The sequence below is a fragment of the Saccostrea cucullata genome, unplaced genomic scaffold, assembly GCF_032062105.1.
Source record: "Saccostrea cucullata isolate Sc308-1 unplaced genomic scaffold, CSIRO_AGI_Scuc_v1 ctg103, whole genome shotgun sequence".
Taxonomy (NCBI): domain Eukaryota; kingdom Metazoa; phylum Mollusca; class Bivalvia; order Ostreida; family Ostreidae; genus Saccostrea; species Saccostrea cuccullata.
This window is the reverse complement of record NW_026937060.1, coordinates 219,483-236,269: the sequence shown is the minus strand read 5'-3', so window position 1 is coordinate 236,269 and position 16,787 is coordinate 219,483. Positions and strand designations below refer to the sequence as shown.

Below are 16,787 nucleotides of genomic sequence, written 5' to 3'. Positions count from 1 at the left end.
TAAGGATGCACACTACCGAGCTTGCTTCGGATGCTGAATCTGACCTACATTTTCCGGTTGAGTGAACAGGTTAAAGTTTTCATCAAGAGATGAAAATTCTCAAATCTGCTTCAGATGCTGGATTTTGATTACATTTTCATGAATAAGAACTAGTTTGAATTTTTTATGTAGGTCTGTTTCCAAGTATCAGATCAAAATTGCTTAAATATTTTCATTTTTGGAATGTACACTTTTTGTTTGTTAATTGTGTGACTTTGCCTTACTTAAAGACAACATTCGTTGAGGTGAGCTCTGTAATCTCTGATTACCTATGTTTATTTTCTTTTTAATACTTTCCTTTAATTGATGCATATTTGAATTAACATGAAATAATTGCCACATGCAAATTAATATACAGTATATTTATGCTGTTTACAAGGGTTTAAGTTAAAAAGATTTATTCCTGTTTCTTTTTCCTTTTAATTAACACAGGGCTGGAGAACTGCCAATGGAGACAGCCCTACAGACTATCGAGTACCTGGGGGCTGAGATGGATTATGTCCCCTGGACTGCCGCTGAGAAGGAACTGTCGTACGTCCGTAAAATGTTGGTCCGCACCCCTCTGTATGGGGAGTACAAGGTACAAGCCAAAACGATTGAATGGAAAACAGTACCTATAATGAGGTTTGACCGTACATGTAATACAAAGTTCAAGTTTTGATGCTATTATTAAATTCTTGTAGAATTTCATGGCATCTCTATTAAAGAAACCATTCGGAAAACTTGGATTGGACAACTCTAATTCAAACCATTTAGAAATGTGAGTCTTTGAGCCCTTTTGCCAAAGAGGTATTCATTTTGTAGTTACATGTACACCTCTTTATTATGGTCTTCATGACTAACTCTTTCATTAATTCATGCATGAATGTATATTGAACTCAAAGAAATGGAATTTTTAGGGACAGTTTTATTACAGCGAAGGACTGTTGAGACTCTTATTTTCTTTGGGTAAAATTTGCTTGGTTACATGGAGAGAAAATAATGTTAATTCATTTAATGGATGAGGAAGTATCTATCGAGTTGCCACCTGTTGCACTTTTTGTGAGGCAAATAAATTTGGGACCGTTCATATCTGGCGAACAACAAACATTAATAAACCCACCAAAAGTGTATGATTTCATAGAATAAATGAAGCAGTAGAATAAGATTTGATTTTAGTCCTATGTATCAGCTTGCTGATGAGTTTCCTTTTTGTCACAGCTATACGCGATCGGATGTGGCTGACCTTGCCTGTACTTATGATGTCCCTGGCTGTAGAACTCAGGTGAAGGCAATCTTTGACAAGTGGATGTCTAATCCAACAGTTAACCTGTAAGTATTCTGCCTGTGCAATCCAATGGTAAACCTGTAAAATATTCCATCCAATCCAATAGTAAACCTGTAAGTATTCAATCCAATCCATTGGTAAACCAGTAGGTATTCTGACTGCCAGACTTGACAGTTAACTGTAAGTTTTCATCCAATATGATAGTTATGACATTCCAGTCCAACAGTAAACCTGAAAGTTGTTTACCTTTTCCCGTATAAAACATATTAAAGTATTCTGATTTTCTAGGCAAAACACTTATATTACAGTGTCTTCAATGCAGAAACTATGTAGTTGCAGTGTAATAAAATTTTATTTGTTTGCAGTGTGGATCCGAATCTGAAGACGATGGTGTACTGTACAGGGGTCGCCGAGGGTGGAGAGAGTGAGTGGGATTTTGTCCTTCAGCAATACAAGGACTCTACACTGGCCTCAGAGAGCAGTAGATTTCTGTACGCCATGTCCTGCTCAAAACAAACATGGCTGCTGAGCAGGTAAATAAAAAAAATCAATCTTTAGATAAACTGTGATTTAAAAAAAAAAAGTTGAGGTTCTAGTCATTGTCAGATGAAGATAGGTTCATATTTTGTCTGGTATCAAATATTCTTTTCAATTACAAGGTGAGTTGGGTCAATTTGCAACCTGGATTTGTTAAATGCATTTGTTAATTCTGAGTTTAATGTTTCTGAACTGTATTATAATAACAAACTTTCATTGAAAGCAAAATGGAAATGAAAATTTAGTGTGTGGTACAAAAAAATTAATTGAAAGTGAAGCCTACGGTGACATTTTACTTGAAATAGCTGACGACGAACTTGCAGCATCAGATAAGTCAAGCTCTACACTCTTTGATTTACAGGTACCTTGAGTATGCTCTGGACACTAATGTGGTTCGCAAGCAGGACGCTACCACTGTCATAACTTACATCTCACGGAACACGATCGGCAAAGACCTGGTGTGGAACTTCGTGAGACAGAACTGGGACCAACTCAGGAAAGAGTAAGATTTGTAGTATAAATATTCAGGCATGTTCATTTTGGGGGTTTGTAGTGAACTGCTTGTTCTGTTAGCGTTTATGTACATATTTGGGTTTTTAGATGATCAGATGTTTTTATTTTATTTTTAAGGTAGAATGTCCTTTTTCCTGCTCTAGAAAGTTTTAAATATACATACCACCCTTTACTTTTACGATTTGTTCTCAAGCTTTATTGTGTTTAAATTATCTAGAATTTCATATTCATTTCCATTTTTTATTAAATTGTCTGATAACACACTAAACTACACTTGGATGAGAGGATCATTCTACCTGACATATTCAATGCATTAAAATCTTACCACCCAGTGAATGCATGACTTATAATGGAACATTGTTGGAGTATTGAATGTTGTTCCTTTCATTAAGGCCAAGAAAAATATTCTTTAGTTTCTGTGGTCAAATATTTCTCACCAAAATTTTACAGGCTGTGTTTTTATTTAAATAGCAAGATTTATCTTTCTTTTTCCCATATCTATAGTAATGAAAAGGTGAAAAACTCAATTCTGAAAAAAATTATTTATTCCCCTTTTTAATGTTTGAAAATGATTGGCACTCAGCTTAATGCAGCAGTACCATAGAAACCGTTAAATTTTTTTTTGGCCTAACAGCAATATTAGTCTGCATGGATTTCAGGAAATGTACTGTTTATTACAGGTATTGGTGCATAACTTAGCTAATTGTTGATTAATTAATGTTGATGATGATGTTGATGCTAATGTTGATGAAGTTGATATAAATGTTGTTGATGTGAAGTTGATGTGTTTGCATGTTGAGCCTGTTGGTTTTCTAGCTATGGTGGGGGATCATTCTCCTTTGCTCGTCTTATATCTGGAGTCACAGAGTCATTCAATACTGAATTAGAACTGCAACAGGTACCTTCTACAATGATAAAAACAATTTCGAAAGGCATATTGACCTTAAGTCATTAAAGTATTTTAAACTTCAGTGAACAAAATCATTCTCTAAATGCAAGTCAGCAAAAAGCACATGATGTGAAAATTTGTAAATACTTTCAACTTAAAGGACATTTAGTTTGACTGGCTGATAATTTATTTAAAACATAGCCATTTTTCAATAGAGAGGAAGAATCTGACAGATGTATTTATTTGTTTTCAGCTGAGGGACTTCATAACGGGTAGAGATCTGGGATCAGCCACCAGGGCCGGGGAGCAGGCCATCGAGAAAGTCCAGGCCAATGTACAGTGGATGAAGAAGAATCTCCCCATCATACAGAAATGGCTGGACCGGACAGCACCCACAAAGCAGGTCAACAGAAACGTCCGCCTCCCTCGCTCCGTACTACCGGAACTATACACCCTAGAACTCTTCCCAGACCTCTACCAGCCCGACCCCAAAAATTTCACCTTCTCCGGAAATCTGACGCTCCTTGTGAACGTCACGGAAAGAACCAAGAATATCACGTTACACAGTAACATGATTACAATCGAGGAGAGCTCCATTGAAGTGAGGGCACTGGGAGGGGGAGGTAACTTGTTCAGCTCGTTGTCTCGCAAGGAAGAGCTCATGTTCTCGATCTTTAACTTGAACACCGAGCTGGTACCAGGACAGCAGTATGAGCTGAGCTTAAAGTTTTCTGGTCCCCTTAAGGATGACTTGGCTGGTCTCTATTATAGCACCTACACCAGCAACAATCAAACCAAGTAAGATGTCACATTCTAATGCAATTGTTTTGTAAAACACATTTTGATGGGATAATGCACTGATGCTTGAAGCAGTAAAACTGCTCTGCTCATGCCTGGCAGGTAAAACTCAGTTTGCGACCATTAAAATCAGCATTAACGGTCACAAATACCAAATTTGATTATAGTTATTCCCTAATTTAACAGTGTTCAGTACATTTTTGGATGGTTGCCTTCAATGTTATCTTTAGATTCTGATACTCTTTGAATAAATTTTTTAAATTATAATTTGCTTCTTATTTTCAGGTTTTTGGCCACTACTCAGATGGAACCTGTGGATGCCAGAAAATCCTTCCCTTGCTTTGACGAACCTGACATGAAGGCCAAGTTTAATGTCACCCTGGTGAGACGAAAGGATTTCAAATCCTTGTCCAACATGGAGATCCTGGAATATAAGGAAAAGTAAACAAACAATGATATTTATATGTACTTGAATTAAATTGATTGATTGATTGTGTAGACATAAAACAAGCTGAAATACAATAAAGGCATTAACCATTTGAATATTGTTTTTAAAAAAGTTTTCTTTTTTTTAAATAAATTTTGGTGATTTTACATTAAATATATTTTGTTTACTTAATTTCATGAAATGTTTCTAAGAAAAGTAGTAATTGTAAAATTTACTTGCAGGGGAAATAACTTTGTGGCAGATGTATATGACACAACTCCTCGAATGTCCACGTACCTATTAGCTTTTATTGTTTGTCAGTTTGAGAAGACCACTACCACCACCAAAAATGGAATAATTGTAAGTTTTTTTTCTTAACAAAATGATTGTACAAATATTAATGATAAACACTGTTATCCCCAAAAGTATGATTTTTAAGGACATTTTCTACAATCAAGCCTTTGAAGGTACTAATAAAGGAAACTGTTTAATTGATAATTTGAGATCGACTACCATGCATGTGCAGGTTATGATTAATCATTATAGGCAACCAAATCTGTACTGATTTTTTAGGACCTAGTTTTGTGGAAAACTCCTATACTTAAGATTTATTGATGCTATACATGGACAAGTCATCATTTTTGGTGATGTTCTTTCTTGGGTTCAACATGACCCACAAAAAGCACAAACAATTTGTTTCCCATGAACAATGATGACATTGATTCCACAGTACATTTTATGACTGAGGTATTGGTGTTTGTCAAATTAATATGGAAAGGGAGAGGGGTATGCCAGAAAAAATAATTGTGAAGGCTATCTTTAAAATAATGTTTGCTTGCCCTCTCCCAATGCAGGGTAAAATTATCAGATCAGTAAGTAGGTGGATAAAATCTTTTCTCCAGAAAATTTAAACATTTGTTGACTGGATAAGAGGAATAAAAAGAAAAAATATCTTGTCTTGGAATGTAAAAAAAAAAAGTTTAGAGTCAAGCTGTTTTTTACATGTAGTCAGTCGGTCAGGAGAGGGCAATCAAAATTTTTTTATAAAGATGGCCATATATTACATTTAAATTCCCGATTTGTCCATTACAGTACAGTGCCTGGTCTCTGCCTGAGGCCGTCAATGATACAAAGTTTGGTCTGGATGTCGGAAACAAAACCATCACTTATTATGAAGAGTATTTCGACATCCCTTTCCCACTGAAAAAACAAGGTATGTCTTTGAGATTTCTTTTATTAAGCCTAATTGATATTCATTTTTTCTTATTAAGTCGAAAAGGGAGGATGGTTCCATTACAATTAAGATTAATTTCTAGCCAGTATTTAAAAAAAATTAATTAAGGTATACCTTTACTCAGATGACCAAAAATTCCACTGATAAGAACGAAAAACCACCTATTGCACATTGTACACCAATGATTCTTGTGTTAAATTTCAATTTCAAATAACTAGGTCAATGACCTACTTTTCATGCTAGTGGCCCCTGAGTATTTCTCGGGAAATACCTCAATTTTTCACACTATGACCAATTTTTTCTATTCACACAAAACATTACAAGCAACTAAACTCTTTAAATAATTAAATATTATAGCAATGGAACAGCGTTGCTTCATATAAAGAAATGATTGGAGTTTGGGCCAGAAATGTGATAATTATAACAGTCCGAATTTCCTCTGTCATATTTATATTTTTTCCCCATTTTAAATCGAATATTACAAACATCTGACTGATAAAGACTCTAAACTATCTATAGCCTCGGATTACTTTTGATGCCCTAATTCTCATGGTATTAAAATTATATGGGGTCAATGATCAAATTATTGAGAAATATTGTCTGGAATGGTTTTTGTACATATTTTGGAATTTCTTTATTTCGTAGCATTCAATTATTTGAAATAATTTATGAGCTTTAACACATATAATATTTGCAAAATGATGTTTAAAAATAAATTTAACCTTTACCTCGTGATTATTATTGAAAGAAATGAAAATTTTTGACCAAAATGAAAAATTGAAAATTTAGTCCGAATTTCCTCTGCATTACCATTCACTGACTTTTGTACCTGTATATTTTCTTTAAATAATAAAATATTAAATTTTTAAATTGATTTCGATTTAAAACTTGCTTATTTTATCCATTTAGAACAATTTTTGATTTAACATATTATACTTTATAAAATTTCCTTTCTGTTATCTGAAACCTGAGTAAACGTCATCCTTAAATGGGAACAAAATTATACATTGAAGGGTATGATATGTATCACTCTGATTATAATTCATGGAATTTGCTTAATGGGGAAAATGTCAGTTTTTAACGTATAATTTAAATTGAACTTTCAAATATGACTTTTTTTTTCAGTTAAAACTTATGTGTAATGATTTGTTGACTACTTCGTCTGGATTTACAGCTCCACTACAGTTATATTAAAAGTTGTGGGACTTTCCTCATGATTGTTTATCATTTATTGTTGAAGAAACTGACAGTTTATCATCTTATGCTAATTATGCTGATAATATTTACTGATATTTTCTGTCTTTAGACATGATCGCTTTGTCTGACTTTGCAGCTGTGGACAGTCAATAGGTTCATTTTTTCAACACGTTCAAGTCCCTACATAACTTTTTCTGTTTTATTTACAGACATGATCGCTATTCCTGACTTTGCTGCTGGAGCTATGGAGAACTGGGGCTTGATTACGTACAGAGAAACGGCCATGTTGTTTAAACCAGGAGTCTCCTCAGAAGGAAATAGACAGAGAGTCACCACTGTAATTACTCATGAACTGGCTCATCAGGTAATTATAATCACTGTTACAGAACTAGCTCACCAGGTCATTATAGCCACTGTAATTACCCACAAACTGGCTCACCAGGTAATTATAGCTACTGTTACAGAACTGGCTCACCAGGTCATTATAGCTACTGTTACAGAACTGGCTCACCAGGTCATTATAGCTACTGTTACAGAACTGGCTCACCAGGTCATTATAGTCACTGTAATTACTTACGAATTGGCTCATCAGGTAATTATAGCCACTGTAATTACTCATGAACTGGCTCATCAGGTAATTATAGTCACTGTAATTACTCACGAATTGGCTCATCAGGTAATTATAGTCACTGTAATTATTCACAAACTGGCTCACCAGGTAATTATAGCCACTACAGTTACTCATGAATTGGCTCACCAGGTAATTATAGCCACTACAGTTACTCATGAATTGGCTCATCAGGTAATTATAGCCACTGTAATTACTCATGAACTGACTCACCAGGTAACTATAGCCACTGTAATTATTCACAAATTGGCTCATCAGGTAATAATGGCCAGTTTAATTATTCACAAACTGGATTATCAGGTGATTACAACTTGCAAATCAAAGCCAACTCATCATGTAATTAAAGCAACTGTAAAAACCTTCCAAACTGGTTCATAAAAGTCACTGTAACTATTCACAAATTGGCTCATCAGGTAATTATAGCCAGTAAATAGAACTGGCTCATCAGGTAATTATAGCCACTGTTACAGAACTGGCTCATCAGGTAATTATAACCACTGTTATCACTCGGGCTCATTGAGTGAACTTTGTGAAAATAAAAACCCTTTTAAACTCCACCCAAAATTTTGTATCAAGCAAGGATATACCTGATTTTCTCCGAAAAATGCGAAATTTTTACATAGGATTACAGTACATTGTATTCTTAAACAAATTACTTAGTCATGTACATACCTGTATATTTTATCATTGTGTTTTTTACAGTGGTTTGGTAACCTGGTCACTATGAAGTGGTGGGATGACCTTTGGCTCAATGAAGGGTTCGCGACCTTTGTCGAATATATGGGAGCAGATCATCTCTTCCCAGATTGGAAAATGGTTTGTTACCTTCTAAAAGAAAACATAATATGTCAGTCTAACTGTATTGGAATATTTCTATGACATGATAAACACAACAGTTTGGCTTCTGTGTCAATTTATCTGTTACAGTAAAATAGGAGTTTGAAAAAAATCATATTGTTGGAGTTTTTTACTGTATACATGAAACCTGATTTGATCTATGTTTACAAATGAATTGTCTACATTAGAGTTCATAAGGTTAATATCTTTATTGAAATGACATTATATTATATATTCAGATTCTTTCCTTTTCATAGTGGGATCAGTTTATTCTAAGTGAGCTGTATTCTACATTCAGCATTGATGCCTTTGTTACATCTCATCCAATATATGTGCCTATAAAAACAGTTGATGAAATGAATGCTGTATTTGATACAATATCATACTCCAAGGTTTGTAATAGAATGATCAATGCCATATGGTATGCACTTTTATTATCTCAATCATACTGATGTTTTACAGTATAACCAATGAAAAAGAAATTTGCTGATTCTCTGATTATATATCTCATTTCATCTTGTGACAGTGAATGCAACGTATTTTGTAAAGAAAGAACATTGGACCTGAAAAACTTTAAAAATCTGAAATTGGAACAACTGTGACTTATAAGAGAAATCTCAATTTTTCATTGATTCACAAGAATTTCTCTTGACTTAATATTTTTGTAATTTTTTAAAGCTTTTCTTTTTCTTTGAAAGCAAAGTAGTTCACCAGATTTATCCTTGTTTTTTAAGGGAGGAAGTATCATCAGAATGATGAGATTTTTCTTGGGGGAGGAGAACTTCAGAAAAGGCCTCAATGTAAGTACTAGAGTATGCTGAAGAAATTTTGTTCTTAATCTTGTGCGGGAAATTCCTCTCATCAGAGACCAAATTTCCTTTATGAAGCCTTGCTTGTTACAATTTTCCTGTAGAAAAAGCATGAATATCTGAATGTCAGAAGTTCTAGTCCATTTGCAAATTCATATACTCTTCTAACTCTTTAGTAAGAAGTATAGAACAATTTTGTTTTCTTTTAAGAAATATATTCTTCAACTAAAATAACTACAAGCAAGTTTACAGATATATTTATAGTTGTGTTAGACAATTTAAACTGTTTCATTATTTATGAAGGGTGTGTTATTCTTTGCAGCTATATTTAGAGAGTAGGAAGTATGGGAACGCCTTCCATGATGACCTCTGGGATGCCATGGATACAGTGAGTTTCTTGATAAAATTTTTAGAAAAGTTAATAGAATGTCAAGGTCATTTTTGATTTCTAATGTCAAGGTCATTTTACTTCCAATAAAAACTTCATGAAACTTTATTTTCTACTCCAATTTGAGGAATATAATAATTCTAGAGTAAAATGTGTTATCTTTCGCACTGAATCTAATTTAGCATGTTTGAGATGGAGGCTTAAAGCAAACAAATCAAAATTTAGAAAAAAAGATGTTGATGCTGATGTTAATGCATATGAACTGTTTTTCTCCAAAATACAGATTGTTCAGCAGAAAAATTTACAGTATCCAACATCAATTCGAGCAATAATGCACACCTGGATCAAACAAATGAATTACCCTGTTGTCACGGTAACAGTACCACGAAATGGAGTTGTCATGGCAACACAGAATCGGTTCCTAAGAAACCCTGATGCCAAAGATCCACTTGTTTACATTTCTCCATTTGGGTATGTCAGCTTTTCATTACTATGGGAAAAAATTTGGTTTTAGTCCACAAGAATTCTTTTCTTATATCATTGGATTGATGAATTGGTGAGATTTTTATGTAGACTTGTGGAGTGTTATGGTTAATTTTAGCTATAAATGGTGGGTGCCATTGACCTACACGACAAAGACGGAGAAGAATTTTAAAAAGAACAGCAATGATGTGAAATGGTTCAATACAACAAGTCAAGGTAAAAGATCGGACTAACTACACATACATGTATTTAACATTGTAAGGGGAATTACGGAGCAAAAATAGAGTTTAGAGCACGTTTGAGAGTTCATTTCGAAAATAAAACAAAAAATGATAAGAAAAATTGATTTTCTGAATTTAGTAAAATTTGATAGTAAATTTATAATACACCAGGATAAAAATATCTTAAAGTTTTTATCTGCATATCCTCATTCACATGCCACTTTTTTTGTATGCATTTGATGAAAGAATTTTACTTAAGAAACTAGAAATTCTTGTCTTTATGACTTCTTTATATACAAATTTTACTGAAAAAGGGTAACACTCCTTGAATGTGCAGATTTCAAATACATGTATTACAATACTGGATTGATTTTTGTGATGTCCATGATTTTGTTTCAGAATTCGCTGACCCCTCTGTGAAGACTTCTGATTGGATAATAGCTAATACAGACCAATATGGCGTCTACAGGGTCAATTATACCGAGGCAAACTGGAGAGCTCTGATAGCTCAACTCAATCAAAATCATACTGTAAGTACACACAATACATACACAGGGGTATTTTTTTAAGTGCATTAAAAAGTACATAATAGTTACTGTAGCTTATTAAGTTTAATTGATTTGATTATTATGATACATAGATACTTATGTTTTTGTTTGTGAATACAGGTCATATCCACTATCAATCGTGCTCAGATAATTAATGATGCCTGGAGCTTTGCAAGGTAAGAATAGCTTAACTTTAAAGAATAGTCTTCGGCAATGAGAGGAGAACATTTTGGTTTTAGCTTTTGTCTAAATGAATTAGATCAAACTGAAATTTGGCAAATTATTGACCTTGACCTAAAACTGAATCTAGAACAAAGTTGAAGGTCACAGAGCAATGAATAACTGGGGATATAAATCTCAAATCCGCTATACAAAAATCATTGAAATAAGTTTTAACTTATTAATTAAAACAATATAATGAATTATTTTCCTTACAGATCTAACCAGTTAGATATGAGTGTGGCTTTAGAGACAGTAGACTATCTATCTAAAGAGAGGGACTATATTCCCCGTCAGGCGGGGGAGGGACAGCTGTCCTACATAGACACCATGCTGTCTCTGACCAAGTACTACGGAGATTTCAGTGTAAGCTTTTAACCCCTGACAGCCATTGTACCCCAATCTTCTCTCGTCATTTACTCCTTTCATAGTTGTGAGGGAAAAAACTTGTCACTTGTTTAAAAGGAATATATTTTGTATGCATATTTTAACCACATTATTTTTTGCCATTTTACACAAAAAAAATGGATGGCTTACTTTTTAGGTCACCTGAGTAAACTCAGGTGACCTATTGCTATCTGTTTTCGTCCGTCGTCGTGCGTCGTCCGTCGTGCTTTAACATTTGGACATTTTCAGCTTCTTCTCTGCAACCACTGAACCAATTTCAACCAAATTTGGCACAAAGCATTTATGGGTGAAGGGGAACAAAAATTGTGAATTTCATGATCCCTGCCCCCCTAGGGCCTGAGGGGTGGGGCCAAAACCACTAAAATTAATGCAATCTTTAAAAATCTTCTTCTTTACTCCTGGACATCAAGGAGTCAAACTGTTTGCATGATTGTAATCAGCAATGAGTCCTCTACCAAAATTGTTAAATTCATGGCCCTGGGGTCAGGGGTTCTAGTGCTAGGGCGGGGCTAAATAAGTAGGTAGTGAAAATGCATTATTTCTTTGAAAATCTTCTTCTCTGCTCCTGGGTATTAAATAAACCAACTAAGTACATAGTTATGATGAGCAAGAGTGCCTCTACCAAAATTGTGAATTTTATGGCCCCAGGTCGGGGGTTCTGCTGTTAGGGTTGGGCTCTAATTGATTATATAGTGAAAATACATAAATTCTTTGAAAATCTTCTTCTCTGCTCCTGGGTATTAAATAAACTAACTAAGTACATAGTTATGATGAGCAAAAGTGCCTCTGCCAAAATTGTGAATTTTATGGCCCCAGGGTCAGGGGTTCTTGTTTTAGGGTGGGGCTTTAATGATTATATAGTGAAATGCATGAATTCTTTGAACATCTTATCCTTTGCTCCTGGTTAATATACTAATGATCTAATTAAATATTTAAGGCCAGGATTTATTTTATTATCAGTTTTACAAACCCTCCGCTTAAGGTTTTGAATTTTCTTTCCGATGTCAAATTTGAGTCGGGATCGAGATTTCAAATTTACGAACTCGCACTTCCGGTTTTAAGATGAAACGGCGGGTAATGAAGATAGCTTGGTTTAGTGTAAAATTCATCGATACGAGTGCCATTCAAAACGTTTCACCCGTTCAAAGGACAAATAAAATGCTGACGAATTTGTTGCACAATGATATGCTGGTGAGATAATTATGTATTCGTTTCAAAAGTATCTGTAAACTATTTTCCTCCCCCAGGTTTTAAACTGCCCGTGGTAGCTATTGCATATTGCCAGCGACATTGTTTAGGTCTCTGTTATAGCTTACAGTCTAAGCATCATTCTTCAGAAAAGGGTTGCTTATGCATCAGATGTAATGAATAAAACTATGGGAGAAGTTAAGTCCATTTGAGGAAGAAATAAACAATAACCTGAAGAAATAAAAAAAAATTCAACTATTAAAAAGCAAGAATATACAAATATTTACAGGCATGTAGTATCATTTGTATCAGCCAGAAAAAATTATTTTACACTTAATTGAAAAAATGTTCACCCTACTCACCAATACTCCCTGTCTGTTTTATGATAGGAATTATAATTTTAGGCATCAAGTAAATTTTAGAACATTGTCTACACATTCACCTAACATATATTAAAAAAATGAAGATACATTGAAAGACTTTTAAAGAATTGAATTTTTAAAAATATATTTTGACCAACATCACAAAATTTATTTAACTGGCCCAAACTGGCAGATGATGAAATAAGCAATTAAATGTTCTACTTTCCTATTTGTAAGCATTATGTGTCCAGTGGTAAGGACCCTATTAGAATAGCATAAAAAAAGAATGTACAAATGTTAATAATTGATTTATCAAATTTTTTTTATTTCCTTCTCCTTCTGGACTTTTTTATTCTCATGTTCATAACTAAACTTAAACATAAAAAAAAATGCTGGCCTTATAATGAAGAAAGGGGCCTCTTTCACAATAGATAATTTCAGGGCCGCTGGGTCAGGGGTACCAGGGGGTACTTTGACTAAAAATAAATTAATGCTTTGAAATTTGCCCTTTGAAAAGCAATGGTGCCTCCTTCAAAATTTGTGAATTTCATGGCTTTTGGATTAAAACACAAACCAAATACAACCGCTGGAAAGTTGTTACATGATACTCAGGTGACCTATAAGGCCCGTGGGCCTCTTGTTATTCACCCAGACACAGTTATGTTAAAGAGATAATGTCATTTGAATTAATCTTGAATTCTCTTCCTTTTAACTAGTGTAAAGGGGGCAAACTTAGATTATTCCACCTAATAAACGAATTTCATGTTTTTATTGACGTGCAGAAAAAGATGCAGAATCTAGTGAGAGACATTTACAATGAGATTGGTTTGAACAATACAGGAGCCACACATTTAGAATCGTAAGTCATTTATTAGTTAGTAACATGGAATATGATATGTTATTTGTAGTTATCTATTTATTTGCGGATTAAGTCTTGATTTCAAAGAAGCTTAAACAAATTCTCTGAAACGAGAAAAAAGAGGGAAATTTAATATAATTGTGTGTACCCGGTATTTATTAACCTAGAGTTTGGATAGATGTACAATTTGGATTATTTTTATCTGTTTTACAGGTATATGAGATCCAATGTTGCCATCACAGCCTGCTCCTATGACATCCCTGAGTGTCTGGCTGCAGCTGTGAAACAGTTCAAACAGTGGATGGACCAGCCCAGTAATAATCAGTAAGATTCATTGATTACTTATGAGTAGTCTACTATAGTTTTTATAAAAGGCATGTGAAGGAATTCACATGTCTGTCCTGCCTTATGACAAATCTTTTATCAGTTTAAAAACTGATAAAAATTATTAAATTAATGAAAAAATTTACTTGATAAACACTTTATAAAACTAATGTATCAGAAGGAGTTTGGTTTGTTCCTGAGTCAGACAGAAGCCTGATGGTAAAACAGGATTAGGAGAGACATTTCCAAACCTAAATATACAGCAAAAAAACTTAAGGGTGGGGTTTGGGTGGGCACCATAGTATACTGCTACCAGTCTGTCAATTTAACTTAATACAGATGTATTAAAGTTATAAAATAAGCATTTGATTTTGAGCTGTTACATGTATTAGTGGGTGTGTGTTTATATGTTTTTTAAGTTATCAACATTTTAATATTTTCCTGTATTTCTTTGTTCTACAGAATTGACCCTGGACTGAAATACACTGTCTACTGTACAGCCATTAAAGAGGGTGGACAGAAGGAGTGGGATTTTGCCTACAATCAATACAAAACCTCCCAAGTAGCCTCAGAAAGAGCCAAGATCCTAGCTGCCCTGTCTTGTACCAAGGTTCCCTGGCTTCTTCAGAGGTATGCGTAGTCAAACACGGCTATTAAAAAAAAGAATCACCATGCATGGTAAAATAAAAGTTTTTGGAGCTGATAAAAGTCATGTAACAGTAAGTTACTGTATCGGACACTATAATGAAGTGAAATTTGAGGTCATTTCTTAAATAGTAGGAAATGAAATACCCTAAAAGCTTGAAAATAAGACGGATTTAATAATAAGCCGGTTTTGAAAATAAGCCACCTATTTCTTGCATTAATAATTACTCGAAAATAAGCCTGTTTTGAAAATAAGCCGGTCATGACAATGCCTTAATTAAACACAGTATCAGTTTAATTATTTATTATAAATATTCCATGACATGACATTAAATTATGATTTAATTCAAAATTAAAAATAAAATGTTTACAACTGTAATAAAAGCATAAAAATTCAATCAAAGTCCAATATTTTGATTAAAAATGTTTGTTTCAGTTAGAATACCATGCGTAGCCTAAAAACCATAAAAATTCAAAGTCCACTATTTTGATAAAAACTTACATGTATTGTCTTAGTAAAAATACTATGCGCAGAATATTATGTCTAAAACTATAAAATAAAGGCTGTATTTAAACTGTCAAACTCTGAATTTTAGCTCAGCCAGTGGAATGTCCTCATCTGAATCACTTTCACCGTTTTTGTTCAAAATAAAACAGCTAAGTTCAGTGTCTTCAGTCTCCTCTTTCTCTGGCTCAAACGTATAATTGTCAATGCCTGTGAAGTGAATAAGATGGTCCTCACTGCCATCTGTTTTGTTTGAAATTCCACAGCTTTTAAAGCACTTCACCACAGCGGCCATTTGTTCCTTGCAGGTTTCTGACCAGGCTTCCCCTACCCATTTAGTCATAAGGATTCGCCTACAATTTAAATAAAATACATTCAAATCATTAACTAAATGTGTTTTTGAATTGTTAGAATACCGGTATCTACACACTTAAAGTAAAATGCACAGCCTTAAAACAGGTGTGAAAAACTATTCAATGTAAAAACAACACAGAGCTAACGTTTGATTATTTAGTAATTACCTTTCTGAAGCTGTGAAAGTGCCCTCAAGCCATTGTTTTCTGTTTGCATGCACATGCTTGTCCGTTATTTCCTCAATCTTTTTCTTCAATGGAGCGTGGAACACTCTATCAAGGGGTTGAAGTTCGCTTGTACATCCGCCTGGAATTAACGCTAACGTTGTGCCGATCTCTCGGAACTTTGATTTTACTGTTTCCGTATTTTGCGCTCTGTGTACATCGGCAACTAACATTGTTGGTTTGTACTGGATTGCTAGAGTTTTCCACATATTATTTATCCAAAACAACATAACTTGCTCGTCACACCATGCATTTTGTTGAAATTGAACCACAACGCGACTGTCATACTTCACTTTTTCACTGAACGGAATTCGCTGGCCTGTTCCCCTGAATATAACAAGCGGCTTTATGCGTTTAATTCCGTCCGAGAAAATACAACATTGTAATGTTGCCTGTCTGTAATCAAGTCCGGATTTTTTTGTTCTGCACCATACCTTAGTAGCACCAGTTGTTTCATATGTTTTCCCCTTATTTAGATCAAACGGGAGTGGAGATTGATCCATGTTGGCAACTAATTTAAAGCGACCATTAGGGTCGGTGCAGTCTCTGCTTGCATTTTTTCGGATAAATTTATGGAAACTGTTGAAGGCTTCAATTTTAGCGTCTGGTGGATTTTGAGCTCCACTGGTTGGTGCTCGATACGATATATTGTGCCGTTTTTTGAAATTTTTAAACCAGCCGCTACTGCATTTGAAGTCAGAATCTGCGAGTTCAGCTGCACGGGATTTGAACCACCATGATTTGGCCTTAAGTCCGTCCTCCCGAATTTCTTTGAATTCACGATGTAGTTGTCTTTCCATCTCAGGATAAAGCGATTTCCGTCCCGAGCCGTGCGATTTCGAACCTTTTGGAGTTTCTTGTAGTTTTATTTCGGACTTAATCCA

General features: G+C 34.4%; 1 protein-coding gene across 4 annotated transcripts in view; it reads left to right on the top strand.

The window, feature by feature from the left end:
- Nucleotides 1–16,787, top strand: part of LOC134247152 (putative aminopeptidase-2) — a 62,287-nt gene that overhangs the window by 43,311 nt on the left and 2,189 nt on the right. For all 4 annotated transcript variants that reach the window (XM_062729486.1, XM_062729485.1, XM_062729487.1 and 1 more), the window contains 23 exons: nucleotides 472–619; nucleotides 723–799; nucleotides 1,240–1,350; nucleotides 1,672–1,839; nucleotides 2,205–2,345; nucleotides 3,173–3,254; nucleotides 3,499–4,043; nucleotides 4,329–4,484; nucleotides 4,713–4,830; nucleotides 5,563–5,683; nucleotides 7,111–7,265; nucleotides 8,232–8,345; nucleotides 8,624–8,758; nucleotides 9,101–9,166; nucleotides 9,498–9,563; nucleotides 9,847–10,034; nucleotides 10,165–10,262; nucleotides 10,667–10,797; nucleotides 10,936–10,991; nucleotides 11,253–11,400; nucleotides 13,775–13,851; nucleotides 14,065–14,175; nucleotides 14,638–14,805. In XM_062729486.1, the coding sequence (XP_062585470.1) occupies nucleotides 472–619; nucleotides 723–799; nucleotides 1,240–1,350; nucleotides 1,672–1,839; nucleotides 2,205–2,345; nucleotides 3,173–3,254; nucleotides 3,499–4,043; nucleotides 4,329–4,484; nucleotides 4,713–4,830; nucleotides 5,563–5,683; nucleotides 7,111–7,265; nucleotides 8,232–8,345; nucleotides 8,624–8,758; nucleotides 9,101–9,166; nucleotides 9,498–9,563; nucleotides 9,847–10,034; nucleotides 10,165–10,262; nucleotides 10,667–10,797; nucleotides 10,936–10,991; nucleotides 11,253–11,400; nucleotides 13,775–13,851; nucleotides 14,065–14,175; nucleotides 14,638–14,805 (3,180 nt within the window). The remainder of the gene's footprint in view (nucleotides 1–471; nucleotides 620–722; nucleotides 800–1,239; nucleotides 1,351–1,671; nucleotides 1,840–2,204; nucleotides 2,346–3,172; nucleotides 3,255–3,498; nucleotides 4,044–4,328; nucleotides 4,485–4,712; nucleotides 4,831–5,562; nucleotides 5,684–7,110; nucleotides 7,266–8,231; nucleotides 8,346–8,623; nucleotides 8,759–9,100; nucleotides 9,167–9,497; nucleotides 9,564–9,846; nucleotides 10,035–10,164; nucleotides 10,263–10,666; nucleotides 10,798–10,935; nucleotides 10,992–11,252; nucleotides 11,401–13,774; nucleotides 13,852–14,064; nucleotides 14,176–14,637; nucleotides 14,806–16,787) is intronic.